At 37.9% G+C, this 18,828-nt stretch overlaps 4 protein-coding genes across 4 annotated transcripts; 1 reads left to right on the top strand and 3 right to left on the bottom strand.

Moving 5' to 3' along the window:
* Window positions 1-303: 303 nt before the first annotated feature.
* Window positions 304-4,447, bottom strand: LOC117629412 (pentatricopeptide repeat-containing protein At1g18485). The gene has a single exon (XM_034361996.1). It carries the CDS (start codon window positions 3,388-3,390, stop codon window positions 451-453), a length of 2,940 nt encoding a protein of 979 aa, XP_034217887.1. The 5' UTR covers window positions 3,391-4,447; the 3' UTR covers window positions 304-450.
* Window positions 4,448-5,366: 919 nt separating this feature from the next.
* LOC117627246 (serine protease SPPA, chloroplastic) lies at window positions 5,367-9,969 on the bottom strand. Its single transcript, XM_034359225.1, has 13 exons — window positions 9,438-9,969; window positions 9,159-9,342; window positions 8,954-9,091; window positions 8,532-8,702; window positions 8,354-8,457; window positions 7,856-7,923; window positions 7,578-7,744; window positions 7,385-7,454; window positions 6,755-6,909; window positions 6,418-6,523; window positions 6,233-6,320; window positions 5,990-6,133; window positions 5,367-5,768 (listed from the first exon to the last, which is right to left on the bottom strand). Exons 1-13 carry the CDS (start codon window positions 9,888-9,890, stop codon window positions 5,535-5,537), a joined length of 2,082 nt encoding a protein of 693 aa, XP_034215116.1. The 5' UTR covers window positions 9,891-9,969; the 3' UTR covers window positions 5,367-5,534.
* A 792-nt stretch (window positions 9,970-10,761) lies between these two features.
* LOC117627253 lies at window positions 10,762-11,634 on the bottom strand. Its single transcript, XM_034359232.1, has one exon. It carries the CDS (start codon window positions 11,351-11,353, stop codon window positions 10,988-10,990), a length of 366 nt encoding a protein of 121 aa, XP_034215123.1. The 5' UTR covers window positions 11,354-11,634; the 3' UTR covers window positions 10,762-10,987.
* A 4,142-nt stretch (window positions 11,635-15,776) lies between these two features.
* LOC117627251 (LAG1 longevity assurance homolog 3-like) lies at window positions 15,777-18,462 on the top strand. The gene is made up of 6 exons (XM_034359230.1): window positions 15,777-16,139; window positions 16,803-17,032; window positions 17,197-17,352; window positions 17,474-17,659; window positions 17,897-18,081; window positions 18,211-18,462. Exons 1-6 carry the CDS (start codon window positions 15,981-15,983, stop codon window positions 18,240-18,242), a joined length of 948 nt encoding a protein of 315 aa, XP_034215121.1. The 5' UTR covers window positions 15,777-15,980; the 3' UTR covers window positions 18,243-18,462.
* The last annotated feature ends 366 nt before the right edge of the window (window positions 18,463-18,828 follow it).

Here is an 18,828-nt window from a genome sequence, read left to right on the forward strand (position 1 = left end):
GGTAGGGTCCACCGACAACAAATAATCTAATCCTATACATTTGGAAATTTATAATTGTATCTCTTTCTTTCAAGAAATTTGTACGATTTTGTTAGTGGCGTGAAGCCAAATGTAAAAAAAATCTTTCAAAAAAATATCAAAAATAAAAAGGGTTCGGATTCATTAGGTTTTGTCCTCTCCAAAATATGCTTTGAAGGGGAAGTCAAAATTGATAAATTTTGTAACAATGGGAGTTAAGAGATTGAAATGCAATTACAGATCTAATAAATAATGTTTCAAGCAATTATTGTTGAAATGAGTTTTGACCCCTCAACTTTGACTTCCACTAATGAATAATGTGATTATTATTACAAATAAAAATCATTTTGGTTATCACTTACATTACATGATGTACAAATGAATGAAAGTATTTGTCTGCAGCTCTGAAAACTTGCTTGGTTTTTTATTTATTTACCAATAATCTCCACAAGAACAAAGGCCATGCTTGAAATGATGGAAGCGCTTATTGTCTCTCACAACTATTTCTCTTTCAACAACCTTGGATATCAACTTAGCAGCATTGTGACAATCTACACAAATGCGCAGGTTTTTGCAGATTCTCAATGTTGCACCTTTACTCATCTTCAACAATCCAAATGAAATGGCAAGCTTCTCACTGTGCCTCCTCAATATTTCAATCTTCTCCTCCTCCTCTTCCAGTTCATGAAGCACAGAGCCTGTGTTGGGTCTATATCCAAATTTACTTATCTTTTCCTCTAATCTGCTCCACATCTTCTTAATCTCTCCTGACTCTGGCAGGGAAGTGTCGCCAGCAACAAAGCTATAAACTTGCCCTCCAACTTCAATCCAACTGTGCCCGGCGTCTTTCTGAAGGCCCATCTCCTTCATCCTTCGCCGCACCCGTCTCACATCATCCCATTTCCCTGATGCAGCATATAAGTTTGACAGTAGCACATAACTCTCTGCCTTTTCAGGCTCTAATTCTATTAACTTATCGGAAATTTTCTGCCCCATATCCAAGTTATTGTGAACCCTACAGGAACTAAGCAATGAGCTCCACATTCTGGAATCCGGCTCCTCAGGCATCTCATGTATGAGGTTTAAAGCTTCCTCCAATTGGCCAGCCCGACCAAGCATGTCCACCACACATGCGTAATGCTCTAATTTTGGATCAATTCCATACAAGCTCTGCATCTGGTTGAAATATTTTAGCCCCTCCTTAACCAACCCAGCATGGCTACATGCAGTTAGAACTCCAATAAACGTAAAGCCATCAGGCTTCTGCCCCGAACTTACCATTTCTCCAAATAGCTCTAAAGCCTTGCTTCCATGTCCATGAACTCCATATCCTGCAATTATAGCATTCCATGATGGCACATCTTTTTTAACTAACCAATCAAAGACCCTATGAGATTCTTCTATGCAGCCACTTTTTGCATACATATCTATGAGAGAACAACCAACAAACAGGTCTTCTGTGAGGCAAGCTTTCAAAGCAAAACAATGTAATTCTTTTCCCAATCGCAAAGAAGACAGTTGAGAGCATGCCTCAAACACGCTCATTGTAGCAATTTCACAAGGTAGGGTTTCATTAGACAGCATTTGGCGAAAGAGATCGAGGGCTTCATCAGGAAGTCCACTTTGAGTGTAACCCGTGATCATTGCATTCCAAGACACTCTACTTTTAGCTTCCATCCTATCAAATAATACTCTTGCGGATGATAATTTACCACACTGGATGTAAAACGATAGTAATGAAATACCAATGAATGAGTCCGTTTCTAACCCATCACGTAGCACAAATCCATGAATCTGTCTGCCATGTTGAAGAAGTTTCAGGTGGGCACAAGCTAAAAGGAGGCTCCCAATGCTAAACCAGTCAGGATCCAAGCCTGAATATTTCATTTGAAGGTACAAATCTAAAGCCTTTTTTGGATCTCCATTTTGGGCATAGCCACCAATAACTGCGTTCCAGGAGCTCACTGTCTTCATCTCTATGCCATGAAAGACCTGCTCAGCCGAAGTAAGTGATCCACATTTTGCGTAAGCTGCAACAAAAGCATTGGCGACCAGTTCATCGTATAGAAACCCATGTCTGAATGAGTAACCATGAAGTTTTTTCAAGCTCAAAAGTTTTGACTCCTCTAAACAAGCTGGTAACACATTCAGTACGGTAACCTCATTGACCTTCACTTTCTCCTCTTCCGTCTGCATTTTTCGGAAAAGATCAAATGTGCCCCAAACATCTCCTTCTCTAGAGTAGCCTCCTATGATGGAATTCCAAGAAACCACATTTTTCTTATCATTCTTATCAAACAAGACTTGAGCTTCAGCCAAGTACCCACATTTGGAGTACATGTCCATCAAGGCATTAGTCACCATCAATTCCTGGTTCAGCCCCAATTTCACTGCCACACCATGAATCACCAGCCCCATATTTACTTCTCCTTTCCCAGCACACAACGGCAATATAGTCACCAATGTTGCAACATCCGGTACCAAACTTTCCTCACCCTCCAAAATCTTCCTCAACAAACTGTAACACTGTTGAGAAAACCCATTCTCCGAGTACCCGCATATCATTGAATTCCAGGAAACCAAATTCCTTTCAGGCATTAAATCAAACACCCTAACCGCGTCTTCAATTGACCCGCATTTGCCATACATTGCAATCAATGCATTACCCACAAAGACATCAAACATCAATCCCATCTTCACAGCCATCCCATGGATTACCTGCCCCAAACCCACGTCCAAAAGCCCTCCACATGCCTTAATAAGACAAGGGAACGTAAAATTATCGGGTTTAAATACCGTGACGCTAATCAACTCAATAAACACATCAATTGCATCGCCATAAAGCTCGTTTCTTGCATAACCACTAACAAGTGCATTCCACTGAAACAAGTTCTTCCTCTGCAACCCATCAAAAACCAAGCGAGAATCTGAAGGAGAACCGCACACGGAATACATAGTAATGATGCGGGTATTGAGAACAAAGTCATTGCTGAACTGGGTTGAAGCCGAGACCAAGTCGTGGACTTTGCGTCCGGTTTCAACGTCTTTGTGGCGGCCACAGGCCTGCAACAGGGCACCCATTGCGTCTTTCTTTTGTTGTAAACTGGATATGGCATTGCGAGAGTCTGCTTGAAGAAGGGTCAGAGCCTCAGAGAGGTTTCCGGAGTCGCAGAGATTGTTGATCTCTTGGAGCAAATTGGGTTGGGAAAGTGAGTTGTGAGGTGAAGTGAGAGGTTCTCTTTGGTGGGTTTGAGTGGCACAGAAAGAAAGTGAGGCTTTTGGTTTTGGAGTGAAGATTGAGTGAAAGGAATGTTTGGTGTTCGGTGTGGGCAGGGGATGGCATGAGAGTGGTGGTGCCACAAAAGCCATCATTGAGGTGAGATGCCTGTAGAGACTCAGGCTCTTTGGTGTATTTGAAGATTGGAACTGGCCTCTGGTGTTGGTCTGTTTCGGCAGTTACTGGACGATGACAAGACTATGAAGACTAAAAAGGAGTTATTTTCCACCTCAGATGTTCTTCAAATATTCCGGCAAGGTGAATGAAGATTTCATCCCCCTTCTTTCCCATTTAATTTGTAGGATTTTGTTAGTGGTGTGGTGTAGGTGTGTGCATAAAAATCGATGAACCGAATGAATCGATTGAATCAATTCAAATTAAACCGAAAAAGTAAGGGTTTTTTGACCCGAACTGAAGTAAACGGTTTGATTTTCAGGTAAAAAAATTTAGAACCGACACTCAGAAGAGATAGAGGGTTCTAGGGCCTGGTGATACAATTAAAGTCTTCCGAACCATGACCTGATGGCCTCCCCAAAGCGAACGGATAGGTGGAATTCAAACTCCGGCTAATCAAACCAATCCAATTCAATCCGTCAATATTATCTAAACCAATAAAATTGAATAAAATTGGTCCATTTTGGTGGATTAGTTTGAATCCTGTACTGCCCTAGTTAAGACTGATGTAAGGAGTAATTAGAAATTCTTTCGAAAAGTTGATTTTTCGTTATAAATTCTTGCAGAAAAGCTGAAAATTAGGAAAGTAAAATAATAAGCCCTTTTAAAATCTAGTTTCTCATACAAAACCTAAGTATAAAATGTACATAAATGAGTAAATTTATGTACTTATCCTGTCCTGTCAGTTGACGATCCTTCGCGGCATTGAGGATAACATTCCTTTGGTAGATATCAAGTTTTCCGGCTCCTTTGCAATTGTCTGCCAGTAGCACTCTTGAAACTGCAAGGACTTGAGACAAATCCTCCACAAAAATTGTTTCCCTTTCGAGGAGCTTCCTTTTGCGAGCAAACATCTCCTCTACGGATCTAGGTTCGGTCCAGCCGTCATGGGCTTTTTTATTTTTCAGGCCAGCCTAGGCGTGATCACTCATGTTCCAATCTTATGTGAAGAGGCTGAAATTCCATATGTTTGCCTTGTTTATGTGCCCCCAAAAGAACTAAGCTGCTTTTAATTAAATTTTCTCTTTAAACTTATATCACCTTATACAATGTATATTATTTAATAGGCGAGCTTTCGTTCATGTCAGCTGCGTCATTGATCCACAGATGTGACAACAGATCACTAATCTTTAGTTTGTTAATGTTGTCTTCTGGATCATGCAAATGCAGGGGCCACCAAGAGGGGGCCAACTTGCTGTGTTCTGGTGGCAACCAAGCCTACCAAGGGGAAGGGGGGGAATTAGGACAAGAGGAACAAGAGACAAACTAAAGGCAAATTATGACCAGGTTGGAGGAGATGTTTCTCAACTTCAATCCTCCCTCTTCTGTAGGCTGGATTACTTTCTTTACTTGCCCTTGTATTCGAGGTTCTTTTCCTATTTTTTACTGCCTCTGATTCTGACTGCTGGGTTACTTTGTTTAAGAAAATATTAAAATGTGCTCCTTGGATAACTATTGAAGTGGAACATTAGGAGCTTCTAAATTAATCTGCTCTCTTAGCTTGCAGTATGGCTTTCAAGTTTGGTTGATCCATATGCAATTCATCGTTTACAAGTTTCTCAAGCTGCTCTTGGACATATTTAACATATAACCGATCCTTGCACCTTTGTACACCAGTTCAACGAGTGTTGAGAACTTCACCTAGAAAGCTAACACTAACAGTTGTGTATACTTTTCTTGGTATACAGGCAGTCCCTTTATATTTTACACCTGAACACAAGACTATAATACAATTACCCCAGAACCAATCTAATATGGGCCTTCAACTTCAATATTGAACAGCATTTTCATGACAGTTATAAGGTAGGACGAACCCGAAAACTCAAGCACATTCTAGCGAAGCCAATCAACAACATTCTTATTTCTTTAATTAATATATTGATGCAGAGTAAACTTGTATGTATAAATGCGTTATAACTTTTATGTATAATAATGATCAGTAAATACAATATACTACATTTTTCTTTTCTTTTCTTTTTTCTTTTGAATCTTCTATGGCTACAACACTCGAGTATGCATACAAACTTGGCCGTCCCAAAAAATAAAGGGATAGCTAACAACATGGTTAGAGGGAACTGAGGTAATCTTTCAGCAAAGAGAAGATGGGGTTAGCCTGAGAAGCTCCCTCCAGCCTTTGAAACATGATTCCCTCCATCCGGGCTTGAACTCCTCCACCACCAAATGTCAAGTCCTGCAGCAATTCCTTCATTGTTCTATCCACTCCAACCAAACTGCTCCCTATGCCACTTAAAATTTCTGGCAGTGTAGGGGACGGTCTTGCAAGCTCCACGAGTGTAACCTTGCACCATTAGAGAACAACTTACAGAGACATAGTAACGGGGTATACACGAACATATTACATTTTGCAATACACATAAATAATATGTATGAGAAGGTCATAACACACTCAAATAAAGTAGTTTTTAATAAATATGGAGTTAACTTGCACTGCATATATTAGTAAACACTAATTTATATTCATAACCCATGAAATAAGAAGGGATTTTCTTATAACCATACCTGTCTGTCTTGGGGTATATTTGCCTTGAGTTTTGCTATTGCGACGGCCCGAGAAAGTCCACCAATAGCATCAACTAAACCCTCTGAAGCTGCATCCTTACCAGCCCAAACTCTCCCTTGTGCAACCTCCTCCATTTTATCTACCTGGCACCGCAAATAAATAGGGCATCTTTAGATTTCAAGGTAACAGGAGTGAAAAGAAAGCGACTGAAACCAAAACGAAGGTTGAATTGACCAGCATACAGTCATTGATCTGGAAAAAGCTGCCTTGTCTCGAAATTGCTTATATGCGTTCTGTGCAGATTTAGCAAAGAGTTCAGCTTCTTCTGGTCTGTATTAGGAACGAAAAGGAAAAGCTGAAACTTCTTCCATTTGTACGAATATAGGAGATTATTACATACACCTAAGAGTGCAACAAATTTGTTTACCTGAAGGATCGTTGTTCAGCTGCAAGAAGCTCCGCATACTTTCCCCTTGATATGATTTCCTTGTTGAAGCCAATCTTCTCATACAGTTTTCCCAAGTTAAACTTCCCTACAAACAAAGATTCATATACTAACTTACAACAGCTAACATAATCCAAATTTCTTTCTGCATACAAACAAAAAGTTTATAAACTTTTTGAACTGCAAATAGATAGATAAAAAAAAGATCCCACAATTATAACAAATATTTGCTGGGCATTTAGATTTGTGGCAGTCTACGTGCTATTGACCAACATGAATATACTTTATATAATTTATAATTGTGAACAACCAAATTCACCTGTCACAACCCCAATGGAACCAGTTAATGTTAGATTTTCTGCAACAATGGTGTCTGCTGCCATTGCCATATAGTATCCTCCACTTGCTGCCACATCAGACATTGATGCAATGACAGGTTTTGATGCAGCCAAAAGTCTGATTTCCCTCCACATTCTGCACACCATAAATACATCAGGGTAACTAGTTAATTGTGTGCACACATAAACGCACAAGCACATATTTTCTTCTGTACAAGAGTACTTGCCAACATATCAACTTTTACGGGGACAAATTCCAACATCTTAGAGTTTTATGCAGCTAAAACAACAATAACTTCAACACCTCATGTACCCAAACATGTCACACGGAAAAGCTTCAGTTTACTGATATCATATTAACAGGAGATCTATCTTCTACATCAAGCTCATTCATTATAAGCATACTAAATATTCAGATAAGCGGAAGAATGAATCCCTAACTGCTGCTCTGGCGCCCAGATCTAAATCAGGTGTACGAAAACCTCCCTACTCATTTAGATGCTCGGGACGTTACCCCACTTACTACAAATGCTACACTAGTTGGCAATATTCCTAGTTGTGATAATGGATTTGTTGCGCACAAAACTCAGCTAATATATACTAGCACTTACAAATCAGAAGCAAGGGCATCACCTCCAGGGCTGTCAATTCGGATGATAGCAGCCTTATACTTTTTTGATTCTGGAATGGGTAAAAGAGTATCACATGACAGAGGTACAAAAATTAAAACAGAAAAACATATGCAAATAACCGGTGCTGAAAGTTTCACATTAAGAAAATGAACTTATTTCAGACATACAATACCTCTCACACTACGAATCTTCTCAATGAACTGTTCCCCAATAATACCCGAACCAGGAAGACTAAAAGAGCCCCGTACACGACTAATGCTGCCTGAGGCTCTAATTATGGCTATCTTGTCTTTGCTGCCTGATAAGCCAACAGTCGATTGTCGAACCTTAGAGTATTTCCTGTCGTAACAATGAAAAAGAGGGAGGATGGGATAGTTATATACGCATACAGAGAATAGAGTGGGCATCACATCGTAATAAATGAATGCCACCTATAAGAAAGTTGACTACCTGTAATCAACCATAGGAAGAACTTTTTCTTTTTGTACACCAAGTCTTTCCTTCAACAGTGAAATAACCTGCGAGGGAGACATATTATTTAAAAAGTTACCAGCAAACTATCAAATGATGAATAATGTTTTACAGACACAAATCGCTCCCCATATGGATGACTTTCATATCAAAATGGGGTCAAGAAAATAATTAGGATTAACACATCACAAGATATTACACTGTGAGAGCAATACAGTATGTATCTTTTCTTATCATAAATAAATAAGACTAGGTAGTTACCATGCCCTAGAACTTCAAAATACTAAGACAAACTTGAACGAGGATGGAAATTGAAATTTAGAAAAAGAAAACTCTCTCAACTTTCTTTAAATATAAGTTTAAAATCTGGATCTGAAACACATTGAAACAGCGTTCTTACTCTCCAAGCATCTAAATTTTCTTTCTTAACATGCATCAAACACTAACCCAAAGCAAATAGGAACCAGAATTCCATACCTCATCATCATAGTGTATGTTTGTGATCCAGCCCTCTTCTTTAAATTTTTCTACTTGATACACTCCTTCATTAATAAAATTCTCGATGTCTTCTCTTTTCTTTCCTGTAGAAAATTTTCAGAAGTTCATAAGTTCTTTAAAGACTTGAAGATTGGTCAAATCTCAAATCTCAAAGCACCTCTTGTAGAAGAAATTACATCCAGCCAATTCCCGTATATATTATCAAGCAGTGCAGTCAGCATCTCACAATTTTCTTCGGACATGGTTTTGCGTGCAAGTTGATCGCCGGCACTTTTGTATTTACCAATCCTTTCCACTTGTGGCTCAATTCCAACGTTTTCAAGAACACCTGAAAGAAAATACGAAAGCCACGCAACATGAGCTAATGAATGACTTGCGCCATAAGTACAGCACAGGCAAGGCTAAACAGGAAAAGGTAACAAGTATCTCTAACTTACAAGCATCTACGAAACCAAAAATCTGTATGATCAAATCATCAAGACCATTATTATATTCACAGTTGCAGCAGTGTTGGTATGTTACTCGTCAAAAGGGAATTTTTGCAAATATAAATTACGGATTTCAGGGAAAGGAACTGACCTCTTACGAATGAGGCCTGAACGGTGAGACCAAATAAAGAAAAATAAGCACTTGGAGGGGCATATATCTCTTGGCATGCAGAAGCAAGGTAATACTCTTTCTCTCCACAAGCAGGTACATAGGCCAAAATGAATTTTCCTGCAAGAGTGAAGAAATCAGGTACAGATATAAGACATAACATAATCACAATTCTGAAAATATTTACCTGATTTCTTGAAATCCAATATATGCCTTCGAATTTCTTCGACTTTCCCCCAACCACAATTCAAGCTCTCAATTTGGAGATAGACACCAGAAATTCGAGGATCATACGCTGCTTTCACCAAGTTCTCACAAATTTGAGGTAGCGAGAGTCCACTGGAGAATCGACTCTTTAGCTGATCAGATACCTGAACCAATAATAAAATAAATAAACCAAAAAAGTAAAAGCTCCAATCCCAAATTGCCAAACACACTCACAAAGTAGAAATGGGAAAAAGAAAACCTGGCCTCGCAATTTCATGGTCAAGACGCTGCCTTTTTTGACGCGCTCCCAAGGGAGGGCAATGAGCATGCGAAGCTTGACGACGAAGCTCTTCCAAGAGCTCATCTTTTGAAACTGAAACTCGCCAGTGGGATAGTCCTTGTCTGGTGTGCCTGTATTGACACTCTCACTGTTAACCTTACCCTGAGGCCCAGACTCGCCATCGATTTGCTTCAATTCTTCTTCTTTGGTCGAGGACGAGGACGAGGACGACGAGTCGAAGGCGCGAGCCGAGAGGCTTCGCAGAGAAAGAGGAGGAGAGAATGAAGAGCGGAGGCATTGGAGGCGGAGACCTGAGAGAGAGAAGGGAGTGAGGAGAGGCTTGGAAAGAGGAGTCAAAACGGCGGCATTTAGGACACGGCGGTGGATTGGGGTGAGATGGTGAGAAGTGTGAAGCAGAATGAGCTTCGACATTCCTCGCTCTGTTCGTAAAGCCTCTCTCTCCCAGGGAACACAACAGACGAAGGAACGTTGTAAATTGTAAGTACAAGGCAAGGAGAAGAGGAAGAGGTGGATGACAAAGGTTATATTTTATCCACGTCACCGTTTTTGCCTTGTCGACGACGTGTCCTATTCTCGCGCGCTTTTATTTATTTATTTTCCCTTTCTGTTATTTTTGTACATCCGTTGATTGAGAAAATTGTAAGAACTACTATGTATCAAAAATATTTGATTATTTTTTAAAGAATTTTGTAGCTTGAAAAAACAAATAAAGAGAATGGTTGCCTGATATTTCAGAGTTGCTAAGTTTAATCAAGTTGTCTTTGAAATCAGTGGCAGCTCTACCTCGCTAGCGTTTCATCAAATGTATTTTTCTTTGTTATACATCCTATGAAAATAAATAAAACCATGAACTTTAGGCCCAAAAAAATATTGAAATTTAGGCAAGAAGGGTGTGAAGGCCCAGAGTCCTATGATTTTGGGCCTGGTGATGGAACACTCTTTGTTCACTATTTTAGATTCTTGTAAAGAAGCAGCAAACCATTCGTGCATACAAAGATTCTTTCCTTTTGTTTTCCTTTCACCCACCAATGGAGATTGTCAACAGCAGAACTCGAACCTAAGCATTAATAGCGAAGATTACAATTCCTACTAACTCAACAAGGCTCAACCAACCTAGTTGGCCTTTCCCAATTTTTTCACATCCAATTGAATGAACATATGGATCATACAACTAATTTGGGGCACAAGCAGACTTATGGATTCAAACTAGATTTTTTTTATAATAAAAGAATATTTGTTATCAGGCAGGACGAACTCGAAAACTCAAGCACATTCTAGCTAGTTACTCAACAATTATATTAATTTCTTGAATATATTATATATATATATATATATATTATCCTTTACATTAAAAGAGATACAATTCAGCTAAACCCGATGCTACCTACCTCTACCTACAAAATAATAATACTTAGAAGATGAAGAACATCAAAACATCTATATAATTTAATCTGCTGTTTCCAAAGCCATTCTTCTGATCAACCTGCCTGAAGCTAGTCAAGTAAGCCTTAGCGTTTCTTGGCATGAGTCAATAAAGCCTTGTCTTTCTTCTCTTCCTTTCTCCTTCCAGCTCTAGGTTGCTGCTTCTCCTTTGGTTTCTTCTTGGCCTTTTTGTCAACAGCCAAGCCATGACCTCTGGATCTCTCTCCTCCATGGTGGTGATGGCTTGGGCCAGAGGAAGCATCAGAAACCATAGAATCATCACTGTGGTCATCCTTATGACCATCATTTTCTCCATCATCTTTACTGTTTTCATGGGTCATGCCAGTGCCATCTTCATTTTCACCATCTGTGCAGGAGCCAATGTACATCGTCCACCCTGATTCACTGCTGTGACATTCTTCTGCACCTCCAAAGACTTTGGAAGACTCCATATGATATTACTAGACTGAAAAGAACAAGGGAAGATGGTGAGAATATTAATAAAGAAGCAGGGGATATTAACACAAGTATAGGATAATTCTTAAATAGGAAAAGAGAGAAGCTAAATTACTGCTCAAACAAACAAGAAAACAAATGTAGCTATCTCTCACATTACATTTGAAAGCTACACCACAAAACAAAACCCACAATCTGTGTCTTTAATAGGCTAAGTAAGAAGGAAGCTGCAATAACTCTCAGTACCACACCCCCTGGAAATCTAAATATACCCATTAATTCTCTGACCTTTTCTGCTGAGCAGAGAGACCGCTAGAAGCTGTCAATGAAAGTGAAACCCATCAAGCAAAACAAAAAGCCTCCTCCATACATACCAAAGGTTTCTTGAATTTGAAAGGACATGGTTAGTTGGTTGTTCGTTCACTGGGTCATTGGGTTTCATAAGATCAATCAATCAATCATCTTTATTTCTCTCTGCATATGTCATTATTAAGAGAAAGAGGAAGGTATAGATGCCTTAAATGCAAAAGACAGACCGGGACTTCAAGACTTGAGGAGGAAAGAGAGTAGGCTACAAAAACAAAAACAACTAGAGAGAAAGAGAAGGAATGAATGAATGAATTATTATAAGTAAGACCACCCCTGTCTGTCTTTGAATAGGGACACAATAGGACCTCTTCCCTACCTCATTTAGCTTTCACATATTTACCTGTAAAATGCAAACCACCCAACCCAACTGGAGTTTAGGGTTTTCTTTTTCTAGATAGTATATAGGAGTTGAGAATGAGAACGAGATAGATAGGAAGTTGTCAAATATAGGTGTCTGTCGCTGCTTGTGTCCAGTACTGTCCACCAATTTGATGATGTGCATGTGTGTCTCCTCCTCAAAGCAAGGTTATTTTATGTCTGTCGTGTTATTGGGGAAGGAAGAACACGGGTCCTATTACAAACTCAATTATTTGCTTCTATATCCCTTCCCTTCCCTTCCCTTCCCTTCCCTACAAGTTACAACAACAGGAAGGATAAGGAAGGACACTGCCCTCTCTGCCTTCCCTTATCACAAATAATATGCAATCCAGCTTGCTTGCTTTGCTTTGCTTCCTAGACCTAGACCTAGTCATATAATAATATTAAATAATATTTATGCATGTTGATGTTGATGTTGCTTGGTTGCCGTAAAGATTGCATTTCATATCAGCTGGATCAGAAAAAAAGCATGAGTGAAAAACCGTCTATCTAATATCTATCTATCTACTTGTCTCATTTATTGCTCTGCTGCTTCCTGCTTCCTGCTTTTCAAGGTGAAGTTCGGATTGGAGGGGTGAAAATTATAGTGATCAATCAGACATATATCCTCCCTCCATACGTTACTTCTGTAATAACTTTTTTGAAATGACATTTGTTACAATCAGCTTTTCAAAATTTAAACGTGCTTCTCTAGTTAACCAGACATTTTACCCTGTACATCGATTTATCATTTCAAATTTTTATTTTTTAGGGCTTAACTTAAGATCTGAATTTGTAATTTACTCACTTTGTGGCTAAAATAAAAGAAGAGAAAATTTGACAACTCGTGTGGTGGACCATCCATGATTGGCAAGGGCAAGAACAAAACGAACTTGAGAGTTAAAATCCAGGTGGTTTGGGCACACCTTGCCCCCAATGCTTTTGAGCATGATTTTTGGTTGTTTCCCGGTGGACGAGAGAGAAAGAGACAAGGGTGAGCCCCATGTGTTATTCTTGCTGCTTGTCCTTTTTGACGTGATCGCATCCCGATTTGCTTCTCTCTTTGTCTTCCACGTGACTACTGTTGAGGTTGTGGACAATTTTGTCAAACATGGACCAGATCATCTGACTGATTCGCTTGTTTACTTACTTTGTTCTTTCACATTTGTATTTTCTAGGTTAACTCTTGATTTTCCCTTTAAACTTGTACTCAACTTTTAATTTATTTTTTTTTAATTATAGAAAATTAAAGATTTTTTTTTTTTTTTGGAGAGAGATTATATTTCAATTTTTTAAAGTTTTTAATTTTATTTTCAGTATTGATATATATATATGTATATTTAACGTATGAAATGACAACTTTGACCTTATATTTTTTTTTTTAAAAAGATAAAATGTTGCGAATTTAGATGTTAGGGGGCAAATTGGTGAAAAAAAAAGAGAGTTCATATCCTTATTTTTCTATAAATAAAAAAAGAAGGATAGAGAGTAAATCAAAAGTTAAGTACAAATTTAAGGGGCAAATCAAGAGTTAAGCTTATTTTCTATATATAAAGGCATTTCATGGCATGAAAAATATGTTTGTAATTCACATGGACACAACACAAATGTGGTGAAAGAGAGGTGGCATTGACTAGTTGAGGTCAATTCATGGATAAATGAGAAATCGAACTTAGGACCTTGAATGCATGCTCTTAATTATTTGAGCTACAAGTCACTTACATAATTTGTTTGATATTGTTGTAATGTGTTAATTCACATGCCATTTTAACAAATGGGTATGCTGCAATACAACTGATCTTTTTTGTTTAAATTGATGAACATTAATACCAAAACAAAAGCAAAAGTAGGGCATTGCTTTATTTCAATAACCCAACTCAAACGGCTCCAAATAAATAAAGACATACAACATGAAGGCATAGGTAGAGGAAGGGTTTGTTTGTAGAGGAGAAATAGATCCTAGGATTATTCTTTCGTGTCATATACATGCTGCCATTTAACCTAGCATTGCCATGTGGTACAGGAAATGCATGCCTAACTTTAATTAATATTGTAAGGGAAAGATAAATCAGTCAAATCAAATTTCAATCTAAATGGATCAAATAAAACAAAACAAATCATTTTCATTTCCAAACGTGTGCTGCTTTTAAAATAATTCTATGGAATATATAAAAGTTGAAATATACATTATCCAACAAGAAAAACAGTTCTATTCGCTTTTAGCATGTGTTTAGAGAGACAAACTACACTGCGAACGTGGTTGTCCATCTGGGCCACGGGCTCTCATCGCAGGTTATTTGGGAGCTTGGATTCCCTTTGTCAATTTGTTCTCTTTTTTATTTTAACATCTTTGAATTTTCTTATCTTAGGAGTTTTGCTTTGTAATTTTCATTTCCACATTAAAAAAAGGAAAAAAAGAAAAACAGTAGTAGCCAACTCTACTTTAACAATTACGAGCCATGCCCCAGGGCCCTGCTAAATGGGTACACACTATTGGGCCACTTGAACTGTTACTGAAACAGGCCCAAGTCGCAAAAATCTAAGCCCATAGCCTTTATCGCTATCTAAAAATATTATACTAGCGATATTGGAGGATGGAGATTTCTTCACACACTGCCAATATGCCATGGGATTTGAACTTAAAACTTTCAATCTACAAATCAAGGCATTTTTCCACTGAGCTAAACTCTATTAGCCGCTATCTACCTCTTTTTTTTTACGAGTGATGATGATATAAAACTAAAAACATACATATGACATACATATGTACAAGGAGCACGGAGCCACACTTCAACCCGAAGTGGCCATGAATTACCCAACCTCTATCATTTCTTGTAAAATTTACATCAAACTTCTATAATTATTAGAAAAGTACTAAAAAAATCTATATTGTTGACCATAAGTAAGAAATCTATATAGATAGTCCTCCAAGAAATGGAAGCTAGCTCCACCAATGATTGTCTTTTATTCAATTTTTTTTGGTTACATCGGAGGAAAGAAATTCCAGGAGATTTCTAACTTGAGTGCCATAGGATAGGGGAAATCCACTATCATCACTGTGGTGGGAACCCATTGATCATTCCATGTCTCTTATTCTTTAGTATCTAATTTTCTTCTACTACTTATTTAATGAGGACCCCAGTCCTCCTTTTTGTTTTGTTTTTTTAAATATTATTTTATATTGTTATTTATAGTTTGATAAAATGTTAGGTTTTTCATTCTCTTTGTATGGATAAACCCTAAATCATTAAATTTTTATAAACAAACCCAAAAAAAATTCAAAAATTGACAGCTGGCCTTATTGAATTTAATATTAATTATTAAATTATTTTGATACCCTATTGAGTGTTTTGAGTATTTTTATGAGATTTTGGAGTTGAGCTCAGTTTTGTAATTTATAAGAAGTTAAAAGTCTCTTTGTTATGTTGTAAATGGACTTTTGGTGTGTTTTTAAAGTCCATTTCATATATGGTATTTTTATAATTTGGACTCCTATATTGAGTATAATAATGAATCTCCCTAAAAAAAATATAGGATAAGAATGAACATTTAATTTTGATAATTGAATAAAAGAGTCCTAACTTTTCAAAGATTGAAAAATAAAAATATAATAAAAATACTAATGATGCAATAATATAAACAAACGGGGCTTCGAATCGGGTAGCCCAAAATCCAACCTAACCCAGTGCGAGGGTTATCTAGAACTGCATGACCCGATTGCGATAACGGAAAAATAATCAAAAACAAAAAACGGTTGAAGCGTGGGATTAAGTTTTGCGCTTTTCAAAAGTGAATCGCCGTTTTTCCATAATTTTTCCACCAAACAGCACCTTGTTCAGCCGACATTACTGATCCTCCATCCTCTCCAAATCCTTGGAGTGAGTTTGGTTCGTCAAGATGGAGGAATTGGGTCTGTTTGGAATCAGTGGTTGGGTCAACCTCAGACTCAACTGGGAGGAAGAGTCGTACCCAGTGCCCAAAGACTTTTTGGTCCTTCCTTTGTTTGTTCTTCTCTTCCCTTCACTCAGGCTCTTCCTGGACATTTATGTCTTTGAGGTACCACTCTTGGAGTTCTTCAATTTATTATACATAATTCAGTTTCATTATAGCGTGGAACTAGTTGTGTACTCTATAATTGTTTGTGGGGTTTTCCTATTATTTCATTTGACGTTAATATAATCGGTAGATATTGGTTGTATAGAAATTGGGTATCATTTGACCTCCATGGAAAACTCTGTGCTGTATTCTTAAGAGCTAAGAGTTAAATTTGGGGTCTGTTTCACTCTGCTTTAGTTGGTTTTTATGTTCTTGTAGTTTCATTCATGAGAGTCATATATTTGGTTACAGAGAAACTTTACCTGTCCTGCATCTAATCGATTGTGGGCTCTCTCTCTGGTGTGCCTCTGAAGGCAGACAATGTTACTGTTAAAATGACAAAATGTATGCAATAATCCCATGTTTCAATTTTGTGCAAGAACAATTACCATGCCCAACTTAGTTGTCATTGGGAATATTAAGCTATGTAAACTTCTTCTGTTGGTAAAAAAAGGCGATTAATTTATCGTCGCATCAACTATGAGGAATGCAAATTTCACCATCTGAAGCTCTACTTCGATGTAATGTTGATCTATATATTATAATGGTTTGTGAGGACCTATCCTTTGGTAGACTGCAAAACAGTGGTCTCAATCAATTTAAGTTGTGTCATCTTTTTTGCAGGGATTAGCAAGACGCCTTATGTTGGGAAAGCAGCATGCAATGCTGAATGTTGAGACACGCCATCAACGGAAGAAAATTAATAAATTCAAAGAGTCAGCATTTAAATGTGTTTATTTTTTCTCTGCGGAGCTTTTGGCCCTTTCTGTTACGTACAACGAGCCTTGGTTCTCTAAAACCAAATACTTCTGGGTAGGGCCAGGCAATCAGGTTTGGCCCGACCAGAAAACTAAGTTCGTTCCTCACTCATTTTGGAAATCATTGTTCAATGTCAAAATCAAGTAGTAGACTTGTTTTATTTGATGTCTAATCATATGTGTAACTTTGTTATGCAAACAATTGTTTTTTTCATATCTCCTGGACTGACATAATTATCGATATTTTCCCTCATTGGCAGATTAAAATTGAAGGCACTGTACATGTATTCCGCCGGATTCTACATTTACTCCAGCTTTGCTTTGGTGTTCTGGGAAACAAGGCGCTCTGACTTTTTGGTGTCAATGGCTCATCATATAGCAACTACGGTTTTACTTGTGTCGTCTTACATATTCAAGTAAGTTTTAAAGCGTTTCAGCTTGCTTCTTGGTGTTCATAGTTCATGCTCATGATTCATAAACAAAGGTTTCTTCTATTTTGTTCTTGTGTCTTAAATATATGTTTTCTCACCCCCGCAGGTTTTCTCGTGTTGGCTCGATTATTTTAGCCCTCCATGAAGGATGCGATGTGTTCTTAGAGATTGCCAAGTTGTCAAAATATTGTGGCTATGAACTGATGGCCGGCTTTGCTTTTGTTAGTTTTGTTCTTTCTTGGACAGTACTGCGTCTTATTTATTTTCCATTTTGGATAATTTGGAGTACCAGGTTAGTTAAATGTGTTGAGATAATTTATTTTTTGTGCAGATAGAATATAGTGGAATAAGCAGCTATGAATGAAAATAAGTAGCACCTTCCTCTTTTATAGCTATACATTCTTAACTAGTATATAAACTACTTGGCTAGTGTCTTATTCCGTTTCTTATCATTTTGCACTTTTCTTTCTATTGCTTTACAAGATATAGTATACTAAAGTGGGTTTTTGCTTCCATTTATTTTTGGCAGCTACGAGTCTCTTTTGACCTTGGACAAGGAGAAGCACTTGGTGGATGGATCTATATATTATTACTTGTTTAATACTCTTTTACTTTGCTTGCTCATTTGTCATATTTATTGGTGGATGTTGATGGTTCGGATGCTCATGAAGCAAATTCGTGCAAGAGGGAAAATTGATGATGATGTTCGATCTGGTAACGAGTTATTCATTGATGGTTTTATAAGTTGGACATATACATTTGAATGAACGACCTGAAAAAATGATTTGAGGGTTTAGGGTTAACTGACATCATATGTTTCTCCCCCACTATTGTGCACTGCAGATTCTGAAGGTGAGGACGAACATAACGATTGACAGCGAAAAATGACAATGTCCAAAAGTGAGGATGTATTCATAAGATCATACTGAAACAGTTCTTACCAGCTTTTGAGGGCTTTTTATGAGATCCATTATGTAATGTCCTTTAATCCGGAAAGTAAAGCTGTTTGTCCATAATTTCACGTTCACACGCAGCCTTGTAGTTGTGATTGTTTAAACGATTGTGGTTTATAAAAAGGCATTGAGTTTGGGCAAATGTGTGTGTGCTGTTGATATCTGTAACACAGTTGAGTGAAGAGGTGGGGTGAGGCAGAGGGACTTTATTCATGGTCCTCGCAACTTTGGCAAGCATAAAACACCACGCTAGTTTATTGCTCGACTGGATTGTAGTTTTAGGGAGCCTGCCTGAATCTCATTTATACCCCTTTGCCCTTTATATAAGATCCACATAACCCCATACAAGTTACAACAGACAATCAGAAGAATAGGAAACTTCAATCGTTTGTCATTCTCTTGAAGAATTTGGCGTCAGCGACTTGGTTGTTGTTGTCGTCTTTTCTTCGGCCGTTCTCTTCATACAACAACGAGATTGAAGGGAATAAAAAAACACTCAATTTCAATG

Source organism: Prunus dulcis, chromosome 5 (assembly GCF_902201215.1).
Source record: "Prunus dulcis chromosome 5, ALMONDv2, whole genome shotgun sequence".
Classification (NCBI taxonomy): Eukaryota; Viridiplantae; Streptophyta; class Magnoliopsida; order Rosales; family Rosaceae; genus Prunus; species Prunus dulcis.